Source organism: Phocoena phocoena, chromosome 21 (genome assembly GCF_963924675.1).
Source record: "Phocoena phocoena chromosome 21, mPhoPho1.1, whole genome shotgun sequence".
NCBI lineage: Eukaryota > Metazoa > Chordata > Mammalia > Artiodactyla > Phocoenidae > Phocoena > Phocoena phocoena.
Genome location: NC_089239.1, coordinates 19205237 through 19226914, shown reverse-complemented (window position 1 = coordinate 19226914; position 21678 = coordinate 19205237). Strand labels below are relative to the sequence as shown.

Genomic DNA, 21678 nt, shown 5'->3' with positions numbered 1-21678 from the left:
CTAGAAGCTTAGATCCTTTTTAATAGCTACACAGTATGTGATTATTTGTGCCGCTTTTCTATACTGTTTGCTGTAGCTTCCATCTTAAAGTGTTAATATAAATGAAGTAGCCTTTTAAAATAACGTTTATTTCTAGAGTCACATATTGGGCACTTATTGTGCGCCAAGCTCTCTGTTGCTCGGTGCAGAAAACAGAGAGATGAACTTTTTAAAGCTTCATCTGGCTTTTCATTTCCTTTCCATCTTGACACCGCTGTGTTAGTTCAGATCCATCCTGATAATTTCCTGCTGTCTATCTTTCCTCACTGGGACATCTTCCACACTCCAGCCAAACCAGTATGTTAGTATCCTCTTAACAGCTTTGGCAGACTTGCACTGTTCCCAGAATAGAATCCAAACTCTGAGCGTACCCGGAGGCTGCCCTTTACCCCGTCCGTGGCCACTTTGAGCTTCTTACTCTTTCTAGTCATTCCAGTCCCTTCACACTTTAGAGCCAGTGGGATTCCTTCTGGCTGCATTGCCTGTCTTTCCATTTCTACTTGATATTTTCTCCTGACTTTGCTAGGCAAACGAATCTCTCAACTGTGGTCTGTTCATTACTTCTGTTGTATATTGATCTTTTCTCTAGGAAAGCACTTATCTCATTGTTATGTCTCATATCCTACACAGGCTCCCCTAATCCAGTCTATAATAGAGCCCTGGAACTTAACTGTGCCCAGCACATGGTAGACAGGAAATGCATATTTCAAATAGTATCCCTAATTTTATTCATTTTGTGATTTTAGTAGTCTACAACTTTTTTTTTTTTTTTTTGTGGTACGCGGGCCTCTCACTGCTGTGGCCTCTCCCGCTGCGGAGCACAGGCTCCGGACGCGCAGGCTCAGCGGCCATGGCTCACGGGCCCAGCCGCTCCGCGGCATGTGGGATCTTCCCGGACCGGGGCACGAACCCGCGTCCCCCGCATCGGCAGGTGGACTCTCAACCACTGCGCCACCAGGGAAGCCCAGTAGACTACAACTTTTGATTGAATACAGATTTTAGTCCAAGATCCAAAAGCACAACTGCCATGAATCACAATTAAGAAGTGGACCATTCAAGGGGTTTGATTCATTGAAAAGCAAAACCAGACCGAAAGTTAACTTGATAGAAAAGAAACTAAAATTTTCAGTTATATCAGAATACTTCAAAGTGATCCACAAACTTAAGGTCTACAGGCCCACCTCCATAGTTGTCAGAACTATCACATCTATGTCATAACGGTGAAGAGACCATCTCTCTCCAAGATCTTCTCCCCTGAGTCTAGCAAGGTACTTTCAGAAAGGCCCTGAGTTTAAGGCCTCCTGGCTTCTAGAAAACATGGAGGTCTATGTACAAACCTGTTCTCTTGTTAGTGAAGGGCAGTGCTGTGTGGAGTAGAGCACTGGGTCTGTGGTTAAGTGTGGCAGAGATGGCTCTTTGTCCCTGACTCTCTACTTCTCCCCTCTTCTGTGTTTATAGGATTTTTAGTCAGGTGTGGGTAGCCTGTATTGGTGTCCATGTCCCAGCCTGCCTTGTAGGCAGGTGTGGCCGTGTGATCAGGCATCAGTGTGGTGTGTTATGGAGGTAGCTTCCATCTTTGTTGCCTCTTGACCCTTCTACCCTGTTCAAGGAAACACAGATAATGCCATTTGGGGCCATAGGTTGAGGTCATGCACAGCAAAGGAATGAGAAAGGTGGAGCCCAGGTACCTGACAGCTGGGTCCCTTAATCCTGAACAACCCAGACCTTTGCACGAGACAGAAATAAACTTGTCTTTTGCTACTTATCTGAGGTTTTCTGTCTCCTGTGGCTAGAGTTTGAGTCCCAAATACTGTCATATACTTTATGGCTCTGGACAGGGAGTTTAGAGAGGGGAGGTAGGAACTGCCAAGAACCATTGTACTTTCTCTGGAGGGGCAGGGATTTGGTTGATTACAGTCTGTGAAGATTTAAATGTCAGGTTAGTGTTAAGATTCCATAGATCTCTTTTGAGGTCTCTTCTAACCCTGAGAGTCAGTGACTTTGAAATGTTGAGCTTTGCTTTAATAAATTACGGTATTTCGTCATTTGTAAGACACACGTTTTCACATTTTAATGTTTCTGATACAAGCATGTATTTTACAAGACAGCCTCTTAGCTTTGACATGTAATTAGAGCAGAATTTGACATTTGACCTTGATGGTCCATAGGTATCCTTCACAGTGGCTGGTGTTAGCAGGAAAATGTTGAAGCATGAATACTGGCATAAAGTGAGCAGGGTCGCTACTGGGATAGAGCAGCAGCTGAATAAGTCACTAGTTTTGGGTTCAGAAAAAGGCCCCTTGCAGCTCAAGTTTGTGTTTCTTCGTGAAGCCTGTCTGTAGTCTTACTGGCTTCTCCCAAGGCTCAGCCTCAGAAGAGCTAAGCTGTTGAGGGTTTTAAAAGGAACTAAGACAACAGCCTCATTTGATAAGAGGCTTCTTAATGGAAGGAGAAAACAAGATAAATAGAAAAGTTTCAAAGTAATCCTTTTACATAATTCCTTAATTTTTATCATATGTTCAGAGTTTAAGAAGATAAGTAGCGCTAAAAGGATTATATGAAAGAACAGCCCACTCTGTTCTCAGAGGCAATCACGTTTCTTCCCTCTTCACTATTTCTTTTATTTACTTCCGTCTTTTAAATCAAAATATGACTATGAATAATATCTCTGTGATCCAAGTGGTATGTTATGATGTTTCTTTCTTGTACAACTATTTTTTCTGTTTACTTTTTTTTTTTTTTAATATCTGGCAGAAACAACTCACATCCTTCAAAAGCACTCTCAGATTTCTCTCAGTTCAGTTTTTCAATTGGTTAAAACTTCCCAATATTGATTAGCTCTGTGTGTTTTCCTGGAGACATCCTCGTTGGACTTCTGACTTCCTGCTGCCATCCAGGTGTAGGACACAGCCGTCACCCAGGCATTTCTGGGGATTCCTTTCTCTTTTCTCCTGTTGGATTCTCTGTTTCCTAGATAATAATCCTCCTTGGTTTCTTTCCTCACCTTGGCAGTGTTCATAGATTCCCAAGAAAGCATGTAGGAGAGGTTAAGTGTGACGCTTTCCGTGCGTAAGAACCCCTTTACCCCCACTCATGTTTGATTCATGGTTTGGCAGGATTGGAATTCCAGTTTGAAAATTTCTCTCAGAAGTTTGAAGATATCGCTTCACTTGTCTTCTGGCTCTCAGTATTAATAAAGTCTGTCATTCTGATACTTGATCTTTTGTAAGTCCTTTTTTTAGCGTAGGAGTGAAAAGGTGGGCACGACACCAGACTGCTTAGTGCTGCTACCTTCTAACTACATGACCACAGCAAGTTTAACTCTCTGTGCCTCAGTTTCTTCATGTGTGAAATGAGGATAATAGTACTTTTGCCTCTGAATGCTCGTTTGTGGATTGTACGAGAAGTCATGTACATCGAGACCTCTAGTGTCAGTTTCTGTAGGTCTTGTCTCTGGACTTTGTTTCTGCAAAGAAAGATCCTATCGCCGTTTGCATGGGGCCTCTAAGCCTGGTGATTATAAGCTTCTGTGGAGCTGAGCACAGGAAGTGGGCTGGTGGTCCCACCACTCAATTGGAAGAATTTCACTGTTTGCACCCGCAAGCCTCACCCGCAGCCGATTCTGGGTCTGCTAGCTCGAGATTTGGAGTGTGTCATCAGTTTCTTCTAAGATTATATGGCTGTTTCCAGAGTCGGGATGGTTGTCTGAATGGATAGGGTACAGGTAGGTACCTGGGGGAAGGAGGTGTTTAGTGGATCCTTATAGAGAATTACGAGCCCCCCCACTTCTGTTGTTTGTCTAGTTCCTGGGTCACTCTGGGCTTCTACAGCCTGTCCTGCCCTGCACCCTGCGGTATGTTCTCTGAAACCTTGTTTGACCTCTCTGTGCTCTAGTAAGTCGTTTCTGCCTCCAGGTATTGAGGTTTGTGATTAAAGTGTCACATAATAGTGAATTTTTGTTGTTGTTCTCATTTTCTTCTATGACTGTGTTAGTTCCTGTTACACAACATAGTGATTCAGTTTTCCTATACATTTCAAAATGATCACCACGGTAAGTCTAGTTACCGTGCAAACACAATAAATCCTAAGGACCCAGGTCACCTGTTGATGTTCTTAGATTCCGTGGAAAATCAGGGCCTCTATGACTGCCTTAGACCTGTCAGAATTTGCCCCTGAGCTGGGATGGCATCTTTTCCTAAGTTATGTGGGACAAGGTGGACATCAGTACAAACTGAGGGTTCTGCTGGCAGGGAAGAAGGGCAGGATGAATAGTGGGTAAGCACCTACTTTAACTAGTGGTTACAGACACAGGAGCCCAGGAAAGGCTGGAGCAGCAGGGAGAGACCCAGTGAAGGGATGGGACTAGTATGTGGCCTTTGGGATGGGTGGGATTGATACATTTTCCCATTTTTTCAGAGTCTAATCAAGGATGGTGGTGGTACTCTGTGGACATTTAATTACCAGATTTCTGATCTTGTCCTGAAAATTGCATTGATACTAATAGGATTTGTTTTGGCCAATAGAATGTGCTTTCAGATTTATTGTCTTTGACAGCTATGTCAAACTTGAACTTGTGGACAAAAATTCACTACATGGGCACCCAGTGTCAACTAGTCTTAAAATGTCCCTAAAGTCAAAATTAATTAGATTTTTAATTTTTTTCACAAAGGTAAACTAATGCTAGCATGACGATCTCTTAATTTATGCTATAGGATAACTTTATCATGTGATCATTTATGTGAAAACTGATAAGATTTGTGAAAACCAGGAGGCACTTTTTGGTGATATTTTCTTACGTCTGTCATTAGGTAATTTAGGAGCCCTGTGGTGCCTGCTTTTGTGAATGTTTTTATCAAGATAAATATTAACTGGTTGTACCCAGAGAGTTAAGACTATACTGTCCTTGTGATCGGTAACTTGCTGAGTCAAGAAATAAAAATGAAATCAAAAGCAATAGATTTTTAAATGACGGTATATGGCAAACGACAGCTAGTGCCGAGCATTTGAGAATGGACTAGTTCAGGGTCAGCACAGTGCAGCTTGAAGGCCAAATCTGACCTCTCCCTGTTTCTGTGAGGTTTTTTTATTGGGATGTGGCCACGCTTATTCACTTATATAATGTCTGTGGCTTCTTTTGTTCTACAGCAACTGAGTTGAATAAATGCACCAAAGAGTGTATGGACTGTAATGCCCAACACACTATTTGGCCCTTGACAAAAGTAGTTTGCCAACCCTTGTACTAGATTAACGTCTGAAGACTTCTTGGAAGAAGCAAACGATTTAAGGAAGAAAACAGAACAGGGACGTGCATTATTGTAAACCATTTTTTGATGGGTATAATTTCCTTCCATCAAATGCAAGTACACAGAAATTACCTTTTTTCCTGGCCATCGTTAGATGCTATTAGCTTGGATGTCTGAATATTATCAGTGGGTGAGAAGACAGGGCAAATGGAATCAGCTACCCTGTTTGTGTCCCCAACAATTTGTAGATCATATGGTCTTTTCATATTCAGCAAGTGCTGATTATAACATTTTTTTGTTTTGACAAAAGATGACTAAAACGGTACAGTTCTTCATGATTACTCCCTTCTTTCCAAGTAGTTACAGTATTATTTAAGAATGTAGGGCTTCCCTGGTGGCACAGTGGTTAAGAATCTGCCTGCCAATGCAGGGGACACGGGTTCGATCCCTGGTCTGGGAAGATCCCACATGCCGCGGAGCAACTAAGCCCATGAGCCACAACTACTGAGCCTGCGCGTCTGGAGCCTGTGCTCCATAACGGGAGAGGCCGTGACAGTGAGAGGCCCGCGCACCGTGATGAAGAGTGGCCTCCGCTTGCCGCAACTGGAGAAAGCCCTCGCACAGAAACAAAGACCCAACACAGCCAAAAATAAATAAATACATTTATTAAAAAAAAAAAAATGTAATTTGCTGCCCACACCCCCCTCCCCCAAATAAAACCTGAAAAACAGTCAGGTTCAAATACAATTCTCATTTAATTCTTGCTCTCTTGAAGTCCAGAATGGGTATTTGATTGGGTGGGCAGTGATTTAGGGGTGCAGGCTTCTTCCATCCTGTGGTCCCACCATCTTTAACACATTTCAGGATGTGGCTTCCTTTGTTCATCTGCACAAGCCATGTATGGAAGAGAGCATGAAGGACCACACAGGAGTTTTACAGTCCAGGCTTGGAAGTGGTCCATATCGTGTCTGCTCACATTCTGTTGACTAGGATACATGGCATTTCCCTGCAAGAGCGGTAGGGAAATACTGTCTGACTGTGTGCCAGAAAGAAAAGGGAAATGGGTTTCATGACCAGCCCATCTCTGCCAGTTGCTGGTTATTAAAACCACTGTATGTTTTTGTTTGTTTGTTTCTTTTTTGTGGTATGCGGGCCTCTCACCGTCGTGGCCTCTCCCGTTGCGGAGCACAGGCTCCGGACGCGCAGGCTCAGCAGCCATGGCTCACGGGCCCAGCCGCTCCGCGGCATGTGGGATCCTCCCGGACTGTGACATGAACCCACGTCCCCTGCATCGGCAGGCGGACTCTCAACCACTGCACCGCCAGGGAAGCCCCACTTTATGTTTTGAGAACCATCAGATATTGGTGACAGACAGAGGCCCTCACTTCTCATCTTTTCTTCCTTTGTCTTCCCTGAGAGCTGTGAATCACTCATCTTGGCTGAAATGGAATAATTTGGGTAGAGGAACTCATGGCTGATTTTAATGAAGGTCCTACCTTAATGCTTTGCGCAAGTGTTTCCATTTCTCCCACTCCTGGGCAAGTGGTAAGGTGGTACTTCCCAGCTGTCCTGAGGTTGAGGGTTGTCCTGTGATCTGCTTTGGTGAAATGTGAGCGGGAGGGAGGGCAGGAGCTTTAAGAGTGAGTGGCCGCTTTGTGGTGGTTCTTTCCTAGTGTCTGGTGGTTGTGGAAGTTTTTCCTGAGACGAAGCCTCAGTTAGCCTGGATCCCTGGCTGACGGTGGATATGAGCAGAGCTCCCTTCCAACACCCTGGACATTTGTGTTAAACCACTGACTGACATTCTGGGTTGTTTATTTTTATAGCAAAACTGACCCCGTCAGTTTTGGGGTATAGAGCAGGTCTTTATGCTCCATGGTCTTTACCCCTGTAGTGTTTAAGTTTTCAAGCTACCATCATATTTATAATAAAAAGGTAAATCTCTTTCCACTTTTTTTTTGTTTTTTTTGGCCATCCTACACTGCTTACGGGATCTTAGTCCCCGACCAGGGATTGAACCCTTGCCCCCTGCAGTGGGAGCGCAGAGTCCTAACCACTGGACCGCCAGGGAATTTCCTCTTTCCGTTGTTTCTAATAGTGCCAAGCACTTAACTGTTAGCCGCTACCTGGGTAGGCTTCACCTCAAGGTAAAGATACTTTTGGATTAAAACCAAGATCTTTACCTCAAATAATTGTTTTTTTCTTCACTGCTACTCATCCTTGAAATGAAGGACTGTTTAAACTTTTGCTGCCTTTACAAGTAGGGAGAGAAACCTCTGGAGGGAATCTAATCTTTCTTGTCACTGCCTGTGCGCCTGGGGCGCAGTCATGGGGGAGGACAGCAAGGACAGAGACCCTGACACCATCTGGGCAACAGAGAGCCCGAAATCACTCTCTTTGGATGGGTGAAGAGTCCTTAGCATCTCCACTGCCCGTTAAAGAGAAGAGAGAAGGTATAGTTCTTCTCTATACCCATATCCTGTGGCTATGGCAAAGGGTATGTGTTGCTCATGTTTAGGGCCCCATGTGCAATGCTGGCTGCATTTCCCATAATTCTGGGGGAAACAGCAGAACTATTGGGCAATACTCACGCTCCATTACGGGTTACAATGTCATCGATAGGCTGCCTGGGAACCTAATCATTGTTTATGTGTGTGTTTTTTCTTAATAACGGCAACTGTGTTCTGAATTCCAAACAACCAATCTGTAAAAGGACTTGAACGATGCCCTGATTTTCTAGAAGGGAGTTGTACTAGTCTGTAACAAAGCGACACAAACTGGTTGGCTTAAAACAACAGACATTTATTCTCATGGTTCTGAATGCTAGAAATCCGAATTCAGGGTGTCAGCAGGGCCGTGCTTGCTCTGAAGCTTTTGCGGGAGGAGGCTTCCTTGCCTCTTCCTAGCTCTGGGTAGCCCTGCTTGTTCATTCAGCATGACTGCAGTCTCTGCCTCTGTTTTCACATGGCCACTCACATGTCTGTCTTCTCCCTGGGTCTCCCTGTGTCTCCCAGTGTCTTTCCATGGCGTTTCTCTTTCTCTGCATGTTCCTTCTCTTATAAGGACACTAGTCATGTTGAATTAAGGCCCACCCTAATGACTTTAACCTTAACTTGATTACATTTGTGAAGACCCTATTTCCGAATAAAACCCACTCATAAGTACTGGGCGTGAGGACTTCAGCATATCTTTTTGAGACACACGGTTCATCCTGTAACAAGAGTTTAAAAATGTACCCGCTGCAGCATACTACGTCAGTCATGCTTCCCAGAGAAGTAGAAAATATTCTCCTACATCATATGATTTTAAAAAGTAGACTAACTCAACAGCAGCGATGTCAAAAATACCAATTGAAAAATGGACAAAGGACTTGAATAGACATTTCTCCAAAGAAGGTATACAAATGACCAATATGCGTGTGAAAAGGTGCTCAAAATTACGAGTCATTACGCAAATGCAGTGCAATTCAAAGCCACTACATCACTTCACACCCAACAGGATGGCTATTACATATTTTAAAAAAATGAATACAAGTAACAAGCATTGAAGATGTAAATCGGAAGTCTGTGCATTGCCGATAATGTGAAATGGTACAGATGTTGTGGAAAACGATTTTATAATTCCTCAGAAAAATGAACATAGGGTTACCGTAGGATGCAGCAATTCCACTTCGTGTATACCCAATAGAACTGCAAGCAGGGTCTCAGAGAAGAGATATCTGTACACCATGTTCACAGCAACATTGTCCACAGTAGCCAAAGTGTGGAAGCAACCCAAGTGTCCATCAGTGGATACCTGGATAAATAAAATGTGGCCTATAAGTACAGTGGAATATTATTCAGCCTTAAAAAGGAAGGGAATTTTGACACATGCTGTAACAGGGATGAATCCTGAAGACATTGTGCTAAGTGAAATAAGCCAGACACAGACAAATATCGTGTGATTCCTCTTATATGAGGTCCCCAGAGTAGCCAAATTCATAGAGACAGAGAGTAGAACCGTGGTTGCCAGGGGTGGGAGAGGAGAATGGGGAGTTAGTGTTTAATGGATACAGAGTTTCGGTTGGGAAAGATGAAAAAATTCTGGAGAGGGGTGGTGGTGATGTTTGCACAGTCCTGTGAGTACTTAATGCCGTGTAACTGTACAATTAAGAATGATAAATCTTACACATATTTTACCACAGTTCTAAAAAGTGGACTTCTAGAAGTCAGATTTAAGCTAGGAATTAAAGAAAACTAAAACTATGTAATATTCACTGAAGTGTCCAATAAGTAACACCCCTGTTCTTGATCTGGGTTTTGGACCAACGGAGAAGTATGACAGAGTAAGATAACTGGCCTTTGAGCTATCAAATCATCCCTGTTAAAGGCTCCTGGGAGGCTGCTTTCCAGGGTGGGAGACGAAGAGGGCTCCTAACAGCCCACCCCAGAATTCGCTTCTCCTAGTCATGGCCGGGCTGCTCCTGAAGTGTGGGGTCCTGTGCTCCCCGCAGGCCAACGCACTCTCGGAAGACAGTGGGCAGACGTCAGCCAAGCCTGCCCTGCCTGCTCTTCCTCATTTCCCTAGACGGATATGGTCCTGTACTTCCCCGGGGCAGGATGAAAGTAAAGGGTCAGATTGAAGCCAAGAAGCATAGACTAATGGAGCTCCCACATGAAAGGAGCCATCAGGGACGGCAAGCAGCCTCACCCCCGGCATCCCTGCTTCTGGTTCTCTTAACACATTGAACTTAGAAGTTAGCCCATGGTTAACCAGTGCCTCGCTCATACCTTCAGGGGGCTGCTCCCCAGTGAAAGCACTGTCCCTTGGGGTACTTTCCTAGCACGTCTGGGCAGGTGACAGTTTGCAGGCTCTGACGGGTGCGTTAATTATATCAACTCTGGCCACTCTGTGCCCAGGGCTTAATTTTACTTTCCTCGTTGTGATCTCAGATGATATACAGCCATGTTGTCCCACAAAGTACAGTGAGATCCGATGACAAAGTTAAGTTGCCAATGACATAGGGATGCCGAAATATGAACATAAACCTCTACCACTGTCGTGTTCCCAGGGGAAAACTGTAGGCCTGCCTAACCTGGCAAGTGAAAATCCAGATATGTTAGAGTCCAAAATCAAATTCTCTTGGCCCCTTCATACATTCACTAATTCAGCAACTGTTTATTAAAAAACCACTCTGTGTACTCTTCCAACTGTTGGTGATATTTTGGAAAATAAACCAGATCGGAGAGGGGGGGGGTGCAAAAATCCTGCCCTTCTGGAGCTGACTTTCTGCAGACTTCGAGTGCAAAGGCCAGAATTAAGTTTCAGTAGGCATCCTTACTGGTGTCTTAGTCTGGTCCTGTCAGGCTAGAGTGATCTTGAAACCTAGGCGGAGTTCGTGTGCTCTCGGCCGCTTCCCGGGAAGAGGCGTCATTACTGCAAACGTGTGCTGATTCAGCAGCCAGCGTGTGACGCGCACACCGGCAGGCACAGAACTATCTCGTTCCCTATTTTCCTCGCTCTTCCCAGTCTACCACATTTTGAAAACAGCCCAATCCCCTAACCCTGAAATAGTAATGCAGGGAATGGTATATCTGAGCAGTAGTTTCTAAAACAGTTTTTGGTGTTTCCTAAGGTCATCGAGCTACACCAGGACGCCCGGTCTAGGACACACCTTTCCCTCTCTTACAAGCAGTCATTTTCACGTTTGTGCCATGGAGCTATTTCTACTGTCTCTTTCTCTGGATTTACTTAAATCTAAGAAGCCTGAGTCTTAGGGAAGACTTACCCTTAGTATTTAATTATCCAATCAAGTGCTAATTGGAAACACTTTGTTTTGGAGGTGTGTGACTTGAGACTGTGGAAAAGCCATGTGGATTCCAGCTCACCGCATCCACTTTCCGTACCCCCCCTCCGTCTTTGAATACAGAGTGGAATTTGGGATAATTTGTATTACCTACCAGATCTGTTGTTAACAGCTGAAAGCTGGAAACATTCTAGGAACACAGGAACCCACAGGAACCTTCTGCTTTGCCATTCTAAAGCCGTGAATGTACTCCGTAGACCACCAGTGTCTGAAAGGGCCTGTCGCGACTCTTTTCCCTACGGTTGTAGTTGAGCCTCACCCGAGCTGCTGGTCGGCCCGCTGCTGCCTTGCTGTGCCCTCTGAAGCCTTTGCTTTCTGCACACGCCTGCCAGGGGTGATTCAAGGTGCAGCTGTGCGCCTTGCACAGGAAGGCGGCCTGCTAACAGCCTGCCCTGGTGCCGAGACTCAAGTGGCTTTGCTTCAGATGTGCGTCCCAGGCCTTGTTTTCCTCAGGCCGCAGACCTGGGCAGACCCCTTCCATGGAGACAGCCACTCACCCAAGGACAGTGCTGCTGTGAGCTGGAGTTTCTCACTCAGCTCAAAAGAATGTATGGTCTTAGGCTTAAAGCCTCTCGCCCAGTCTGTGTTATTTTAAAACCAACATCCCAGCTGAAAAAGTGAGCTGGATTACGGGATACAGGCTGCGAGCCACCAGTGTGATAGAACCTCTGGCCGATGGCTTGAACCTAAGCACGTCCACCTTGGCCACAGTAGAAGCCCCAGTTACCCCACGTGTGTTTTGTTCCTGCACACTTTACCCCTTGTTTGTTTCTCGTGGTCTGTTGCCTAGTGTAACATATTGACAGCTTTGAGGGGGCCCAGTAAATACTACCTTGTTGTGGCGACTGCTCTTCACAGTGGCCGAGCTGGCGGTTACAGTGTGCACGTCCTCCGGCAGTGGTGGGTGCAGAGCCGCAGCCCAAAGCCCCACGAGCTTCCTTGGGTTGCCGCAGCAACGCTAGCTCTTCCTGGGGGATTCTGTGGTCCCCCCACTCCCCGATTCAGCAACTGAAGGTAAATGTCTGGCTCTCAGGGACCTGGCCTCCTGGACTTTGTTCCAGAGTGTGGCCGACACGTGGTCAGGATGGGCTGTTGATTCTTGGGTATTATTCTTGACTTCCTCCCCTCTCTGGTTATGAACCATTTGAGAAATAAGAAACAGAGTAAGGTGGATAGATGATTATAGATGAATTATAATTATAGACTATAATTATAGAATTTCATCTGTAATTATAGATCAGTTACAGATGAAAGTGAGTTTGAGGAACAGAACTGCGTTTGAGAGACACTTCCCCATGGGTCACTATGGTGCAGATAACAGGGCAGGCCTCTCCCACCCTCCCTGTCCCCTTTCCACTGTAGGGACAGGGCCTGTTCCTGGTAGGGGTGGGGAACAGAAGAGAGCTTGTGTTCTCTGTGGGCAGCGGGGCTGGGACTAGGGTGAAGAGAGTGAGGCCAGCAAAACCTTAGTGCTTTAAATGTTATTTACCTTGATCACTGTTTTTTTTTTTTTTTTGCGTTACGCGGGCCTCTCACTGCTGTGGCCTCCCCCGTTGCGGAGCACAGGCTCCGGACGTGCAGGCTCAGCGGCCATGGCTCACGGGCCCAGCCGCTCCGCGGCAAGTGGGATCCTCCCGGACCGGGGCACAAACCCGTATACCCTGCATCGGCAGGCGGACTCTCAACCACTGCGCCACCAGGGAAGCCCCGATCACTATTTTTAAAAATCAGAATTCATGTAAAAAAATCCACGATGAATAAAATCTCAAAAATTTAAAGGAGAGACAGGGTCAGTATTACTGACTTTTCCCTTGCCTCAGGCTCTGGGGGGACTGTTACTGAGACTGTCTTATATTTAGTGCCCAAGGCAAATGGTACCCTCACCTTATCCTAGTCCTTGCCCAGCTAGTTCTTCCTGAATTTACAGAATCCATTTAAGTCACTTTCTTGCTTCTGGATGGAGTGAGTAAAAGGACAGAAAAAGGGCAGGAATGTTATACTCACTGAACTCCCTCCACATGGAAGGAATAAACTCAAGTAGGATTTAGAAGCAACATCTTCCATGACTATAAAAATTTTCAGTTATTTTCCATAGAGGGAGTATTAGCTATCTGAGAGGAAAGTGCAAAAGCATAAATTAGGGGTTCAAAAGTAAGGGACGTCTGTTTCCAGTTAGAGAACATATTCTAAAGTTGGATGTGAGGGTAACTAGCTCTGACAGTACAGTTATTGTGTTGATCTGGTTGACTAGGTGGGCAATCTTTTCTCAGAGTTCTCTGCTACATCCTTGCTACTCCAGGGATGGTCCATGGAACCAAAAGCTTCAGCTTGACCAGGGAGCTGGGTAGAAATGCAGAATCTCAGGCCCCACCCATGACCTACTGACTCAATCTGCATTTTTTCAGAAGCAGCCAGTTGATTTGTACTTGTTTTGTAAATGATTTAAAGTTCAACTTTGTTGTGGAACGTCCATAGCCTTCATTTATAAATTCATTAAACCAACTCTAGATTTCCCCCTACTTAAATGGCTTCACTGGAAATCATTATACTCTTAGGAAACCAGTGACTAGGTATGCTTGTACCAGTACTTTGTTCCTAGGTGTAAGATGTACTTTACTAAGCTCAGTGCTTTAGGAAGTTGAGTTTGTCAAAAGGTAGGTTGCAGGAGCTAATTTAGGACTTTAACCCTGAATTGTGAAAAAAGTAATATGATGAGGCTTAAGGGGTAAAATTATTAGCCACCTTGAATGGTTTTAACAGGAGGTAGAGCTTTATGAATATACTAGTAACACATGCCGGTGACTTTTTGTTCAACTGCTTTGTTTTTGACTTTAGAATAAAATTTATAGTTTAGGTATTGTGCGTGTGTCTTTTTGTTTTACAGTACATTGAAGATTAGGTAATATTTTGGGTTTTAAAGCCTCGAGAGCTGAACTACGGTTGTGATTAGTGAGTTCTTAAAAACTTAAGACGACTGACATGATTCTGTGATTTAAAGCTGTAAGTTATAATTGTATTAAAAAACTGGTATGCCATATATTGACATAAATAAGGAGTAAAATTAAAGTTGTTTATGGCTTCAGAGAAATGTGACTTGAAACAAATTCTTTTATTTCATAATTAGCATATGGGATAGCAAGTTTAGCTGTGTTAAGTTCAAATTACTGTGTTAGACATTGCATGTAATAGGAAGATGTAGAAAATACCTACTGATGGTGTAAGCCTCTACTGGGTTTACAGTTCAGTTGACAAATAAGGCACATAACTATTGTATAATCTAACAGTAAGCTGCCATTAGCAGCTAATTTGGTCCAGCCATGGAGTTTATTTCTTAGAAGTGGTTTCGTCATTTGTAAAATGAGGAAATTTGAATTGGATCTCTAAAATGTCTTTCAGTATTAATGACAATGTCAATGTATTCAATTATATGATAATGGATTTTTATCTGTGGGGAACAATCATTCTTCTTAAGCTAAGATTTAGAAACTAACCTTATTTTTGTGCAAAGGTGTTGAAATAGCTCAAATCTTGCACTAGTAGTGCTTTTCATTGACCATTTCTTTTAGTACATATCTATCAGTTTTTAACCTTACAAATCATTATAGAAATACATATTCTGCTAATCTTTTTATTCAAGAGGAGCTACCCTCTCATATTCCCACATCTTAATAAGTAGGGAAATTGTTCTCTCTCGTACAGATTGTTCTCTGAAAAAGATCTCTTTATTTTCCCAAATGGCTCTCTTAAAAAGGAAATTTAATCATTCTGCTTTGTTCTGATAGATAATGCTACTGAACGACAACTTGAGAAATTAACCCTTTGGGTGAGAATGATTTAGTCCAACCTTTTCTCTCTTTCTCTTTTTTAAACATCTTTGATTTTGCTTTAGTAAAAAACGTTCCCAAGATAGTAACTTTGAAAGCTTTACAAATTACATTGTAATCATAGAAATATAAAGACATTGCGTCATGGGTCAGGTGAGATTAAGTCAAAGAATATGAGTCCAGCAAGTGGTAGAAATTTAGGTACTATTCTTATATCAGGAAAGGAGTGAGATTGGCCATAAGACAACAAGGCTAAATTTTAATTTTTTTGACAAAATTCCTGAGGGAAGCCTGGTCATCCCTTTCCTGCCCATGGCTTTGTCTGTAGTGATGAGATGGAGACTTGAAGCTATTTTTTCTCCTTAGTGAATGTTGAGGTTGATCTTCCAACTAATCCTGGAACTGATAAGCTTAACTTCAGAATTTGTTTGGTATCCAAATCTCTGTACCTCTAATTCTTTACTCTTATCTACAGAAGTAGAAAAGACTTCAGTAAATTTATTTCATACCAAAATTCTCCTTAAGTATTTCTTCAGAATACATTTCTTTTGTGGGTTTTTTTTTTTTTTTTGATAGCTTTGCTCACCGAGTTTGGGATTTTCTTTTTCTTGGATGTGTGAATTTTAAAAAATTATAAACACAAGGCTGCTAAGCAGTCATGTGAAGGCTGATGGTTTCTTTTCTTTCCTATTACTCTTTGTAATCTACTGAATTATTTTTTAAAAATTTTTTAATATTTATTTTTATTTACTTGGCTGCATCGGGTCTTAGTTGTGGCACACGGGCTCTTTAGTTGTGGTGCGCGGGCTTAGTTTGCCCCGTGGCCTGTGGGATCTTAGTTCCCCGTCCAGGGGTCGAACCCGCATCCCCTGCATTGGAAGGCGGATTCTTAACTGGACCACCGGGGAAGTCCCAATCTACTGACTTATAAATCTAAAACATTTAACCTTAACTTTAGTGGAATTTTGCAGTTGTTAGAAATGTTTTTGTATTACAGTAGCTTGGGAAAGTTCTTGGGAGACAACGCTGAACAAAATGCACAAGCTTTAAAAGAAAACTCAGTTTATATACGTTTATTAATATATACATTGTTAATAATCCTGCCTTTTTATTCTATTAATGATTTGACAAATTATTTTCAGAGCCTTCAAAAATCATCATTTGACTCAGTAATGCTTTTATTTCCAGGAAGTTTTTCCAAAGGCAACAATCAGAGGTAGTCAAAGATTACAGAGATATTTAGTGCAGTGCTGTTTATAAATAAATAATATTTAATGATAAATCTAGAAACAACCTAAACATAGAAGGACATGGAACTGGTGGTGTAAATTATCCTATTATACATTTATTTAAAAAATAACTTGAGGTGCTTTGACATACGAACCATTTTCTTTACTTTTTTCAGTTTTTTTAAAATCATATTTTGTATACTTTGAAAGAGGGAGCTCAGGAAGTAAAGCTCCATCAATTGAATTTAATGACTCTCTTTATCCAGGCAAATAACTTCTGTGATTTATGTTAAATGCTTCTGTTTGCAGTGCTCCTATCTGTTTATACCAGGATCTCGTAAATGAATATTGGCCTTATGGAAACATAAAGGTGTAGCATATTTCATGCTTTGTGAAATTATACACCCCCCACGTAACTCTAAAAAATGAATAAATGGACTTCCTGATTTAAACATTTAGCTCTAACCTGTTTTATACCTGAGGATTAAAAATATAATTTGTGTTTCATAAAACTTTTATTAAGGTGCTAGCCAAAATCTGTTATTTCAGTGATTTCTTTATTACTTAAAGAGCTATGGTGGGGAAAAAGAGACAAATTTTCTACCAGCATACAATTCCTATAGCACTTATTTTGGGATCAGAATCTCTTGTATGCGTGTGCCTGCGTGCTGCTGACATAAACATTGCAGCCTTTCTTCTTGCCCCTGGTAAAAGCTGGTTTCGGGATGCATGGCTGGAAATCCGGAGCACTGTTAGCAAAGATACTGATCCTTTCAGTTCTTCCATCGTTCCTATTCTCCTCATTGTATTTAGGTCACTGAAGTATGTTTGGATACAGAGAAAAGATTGCAAAATAGAAAAATGAGATCTACTCTTAATTTACAAATTTCTAGGTTTACAGAATGTCATATTTTTCCTCATGGATATTTTATTTCTTCAGAACAGAACCGTGATACCTGGTTGACATTAAATACCAAGATTAGAAAGTCAGTTCAAGCGAATGTATATCTATATGAGGTATTTGCAGTCCTAGCTTGAATATGTGGGCCTTTCTTAAGCACTTCAGTATAATCAAAAGCGTAATAAGATTTTAGTTTTTTGCAAAAATCCTTGGATTTGAAAGCTTTCGTGAGTTTTTTTTTTTTAATATTGACATATGTAGTGAATTTTTAAATTTATTTATTTTTGCTGTGTTGGGTCTTCGTTTCTGTGTGAGGGCTTTCTCCAGTTGCGGCAAGCGGGGGCCACTCTTCATAGCAGTGCGCGGGTCTTTCACTATCGCGGCCTCTCTTGTTGCGGAGCACAGGCTCCAGATGCGCAGGCTCAGTAGTTGTGGCTCACGGACCCAGTTGCTCCGCGGCATGTGGGATCCTCCCAGACCAGGGATCGAACCCGTGTCCCCTGCATTGGCAGGCAGATTCTCAACCACTGCGCCACCAGGGAAGCCCCTCATGGGTTGTTTTTAATGATTTTTTAAAAGTGTACAATTCAATAGTTTTAGTATATTTACAGCTCTGTGCAACCATCACCATAATCATAACCCTTAGAGCATTTTTATTACCCTCAAAATAAACACATTCCAATCAGCAGTCACTCCTCATTCCCTTCCCTCGTGCCCCTTCTCAGCCCTAGAGAACCACCCATCTGCTTTCTATACATTTGCCTATTCTGGACATTTCATGTAAATAGTATCCCATAGTATGTAGTCTTTTGTGGCTGGCTTCTTTTACTTATATATTCTTTTACTTATAATATTCTTTTATTTATATTTTAAGTCATAACATTGTATCCATGTTGTAGCATGCATCAATACTCCATTCGTTTCTCTTGCTGAAAAATATATTCCGTTGTATGGGTACACAACATTTTGTTATCTGTTTACCAGTTAATGGACATTTGGGTTGCTTCCACTTTGGGGCTGTTATGAATAATGCTTCTATTACAAATCATGTACATTTTTTTTTCTTGGTGGCCCGTAGGGGGGACCGAACCATGTACATTGGTGTACAAATTTTTGGATGTATTCCTTTCATTTCAGTAGATACCTAAGTGGAGAATTGCTGTGTCGTACAGGAACTCTGTTCAACATTTTTAGGTACTTTCAATAGAATACCACTTTGAAGAATCAACAGCTTTTCTTTTTTTCAACTTTGAAATGGAGTGTGTTTGAGAAAGGCAGTGAAAATGGGAAAGAGAAACGCTAGGGCCCTAAATCTTTGTTGATCTTTAGCTTATGTGCTCTACCTGCTTAATCTGTCTGGAAATCATTCTTCATGGAAACAATAGGGGACTTTTCTGAAAATGAAAAGGGCATTATTTCTAATTATGTTGGGACAACAGGCATAAATTGGGACCGTCCTAGGTAAATTAGGACCAGTAGTCACTCTGTCAACCAAAAAGAAGGAAAGGCTATTGTCAGATTTAGCCTCCTTCTCTATTATGGTGAGTGAGGGCAGAGGCATCTCAGATGGGAGGGGGCAGTTTTAGCAGCCCATTCTGCCCATTTCCTCAAATGAAAAAGTATGTTTGAAAAGAGGGTGATTCTTTAGCTAATATCTTAATCACCCCTGTCCATAGTTGTAGGTTCTTTAAATGTAAAAAGAAAGCAATTGAAATTAATCGAGTGATGACTTGTTAACTTTCTAATATTCACTTGAGTGAAACATTTTATTTCTTCCAGGGAACAACAAATCATTTCAAGTTCAAGACAGCTTAGACTAAGAAACTTTCAACTGTGCTGAAAAACTTAGGAGATGGACACATTTTGCTTCCCTCTCATTTAAAAGGTTTTAAAGAAGAAGTAAAATGGCAGAGGTTTAAAGTTAATATTTCAGGATGAATGATGATAATTCAGATGACAAGACAGAAGATGAACTGCAGTCCTTATTTATCAGTGATAAAAATGGAAACACATATGCATACAACCAAAAATCACCACGTACCCAAAACTCTTCAACCAATAATGTGAGTTGGAATTCTGCCAACCCAGATGACATGGTGGTTGATTATGAAACCAACTCTGCTGTGGCCTTTGGTGAAAATATTTCTTTAAACCCTCAGTGTGTTGAAGTACTTGAACACCAAAAGTCTTCAAGTGATTTTGTTAGTAAGGAGATGTTAGATATGCACAAGGATTCCACATGTCTGTCTTTTGCACATGTTGTAAATACAGAGGAACCCAAAGATTTGCGTAACAGTTGTCATTCCCTAGAATCATTTCAGGACCAGAGCGTTGAGACATCTCTGCCTTTTGTGTGGAATCCTAACGATGATGATTTGAACTGTACAGAAAACCCTACTGCCTTGGCGCTAAACCAGACATTTGACATGAAAGTGGATAATGTTAACTGTACCTTCATAACACATGACACCACTGGAAAGAGTCAGTCTTTGCCTACCACTGCAAGCCTGCCGCCAACCAGCATGAGAAGTAGAAATACATCTTCATCCTGTTGCGTTCCTCCACCTTCCCATTCTGATAAGATATATGTGAGAGAAATGAGTTATGATAGAGACAGCTTCGAAAACCCTCAAGCTACAGCATCACAGGCCCAAGACACAACTTACACAGCATTTTCTGACATGGTGATGCAGACTGATGTGGTTCTTCCAGATACTGAAAATCACTGTCACTGTTCTTCGGGAAAGGTCACCAGTGAGTACCCAGATGGGGCACAGCAAAGACTAGGCGGAGAAAAGGAGATACAAGCTCTAACACCAGTTTCTGATGGCATGGATGTTCCCAGTGGGTCTGTATTACAAGAGTTCTTTTGTTCATCTAAAGATGAACCAAATAGTGAGAGACATTCACAGAGCTCATATGGGCAAAAGGAAATGGGCCAAAATGTAAGAGAAACAGTGTCCAATTGTCTTATAGATGATGAATGCCCTTTACTGGTGCCAGCTTTTGATAAAAGCAAAACCCAAGTGCTGGACCCAGAACATCAAGTCACTGTGGCTAAAGACACACCAGTTGCCTCTAATGAAAAGGACTTGGGAACCCGAAATCATACCATAGAATTGATACCAAATAGCCCGCCGGGACAAAAGGTGGTTTCATCATTTGAACTGACTTGGGATGCAGATGATATGGTCATTAGTACAAATAACATAGTTTGCATGTCCACGCCAGTCCTAGAACCCACGAATGCAACCTTTTCTCTCTCACCTATTGAAGCGACGGAGAAATGGAGTAAAGTGCAGAAGAGTAATCGAGAGCTTAGACGTTTACCGAACCTGAAGGGGGCACCGATGAACATGTCTAAACCTAACCTAGGAAAATCAACCACCAAAACGAATAGCCCCCTAGGCAGCAAAGTTAGAAAGACTGAAATTATAAGTTACCCAAGACCAAACTTCAAGAATGTCAAAGCAAAAGTTGTATCCAGACCAGTGCTACCGTCCAAGGACCCTGCTCTATCAAAGGCTGCACCCCGACCTCAGTTAACTGGGGCCTCATCACCCTCATCAGTGTCTTCCTCAAGACCATCGACAGCCTTGAGAAAAACACCAACATCTGACTTGAATGCAGACACAAAAGCAGAAATCCTAAATAACAAGACACACAAGCAGCACTTTAATAAGCTCATTACGAGCCAGGCTGTGCGTGTTACAACTCATTCTAAAAACGCTTCACACAGAGTTCTAAGAACAACACCTGCCGTGAAATCGAATCAGGAAGACGTTGACAAAGCAAGTTCTTCCAATTCAGCATGTGAGACTGGGTCCGTGGCTGCAGTTTTTCAGAAGATCAAAGGTGAACTCCCTATTAAAATGGAAAGCACAGAATGTTTGCAAATGTCCTATACTTCCAACATCGATAGGATTAGCCCTGAAAACAAGGGTGAAAAAGAAAATGGGACACCGATGGCAAAACAAGAGCTAAAAAAGGAAATTATGAATGAGACCTTTGACTATGGTTCTCTGTTTTTGGTAAGTGAAATTTCTGCCCGCTTCAGGAAATGGTGATGGAAATGGAGAGATGTATTAGCAATTGCTTATCCACTAATAGTCAATAACATTGCTGAACTAGGTGTGCAGATTTGCCTTCAGGTATTGCTGTGTTATTCAGCAATTCTGTGTCTCGTCAGTACATTTTAGAATGTTAATTGGTTACCTGCATATATAAAAAAAAAAACCAAAAAACCTCAAGTCCAGTATTTTGTATTGAGTATCAACATCCCTTTTAATAGTAAGCTGAAAGAACAGGTTACTTTAATATTTTAGTGTAATTAGTTATTTGAAGTTAGATATCTGATTATATTTTATATTTATGAAAAAATAAACGTTTTGTTTATGAACTTACAAATGTATTGGGCCACATTTGAGAAATGGCTAGGCAGTGCCGGTAAACAGTATCAACATAAAAATAATTCCTGGTCTCCTGTTGAGGAAGCTGCCCCAGGTAGTGGAGCCCTGTCCTGTGAACAGGAGGATTCTGGATTCTGCCTCTGATTAGCTAAGGTGACTCTGGGCAAGTAACCTTTTGAGACGCAGAGGTG

At 42.2% G+C, this 21678-nt stretch overlaps 1 protein-coding gene across 2 annotated transcripts in view; it reads left to right on the top strand.

Moving 5' to 3' along the window:
- Positions 1-19012: 19012 nt before the first annotated feature.
- Positions 19013-21678, top strand: part of MTUS1 (microtubule associated scaffold protein 1) — a 104436-nt gene continuing 101770 nt past the window's right edge. For both annotated transcript variants that reach the window (XM_065899784.1, XM_065899783.1), the window contains exon 1: positions 19013-21109. In XM_065899784.1, coding sequence (XP_065755856.1) covers positions 19013-21109 — 2097 coding nt within the window. The remainder of the gene's footprint in view (positions 21110-21678) is intronic.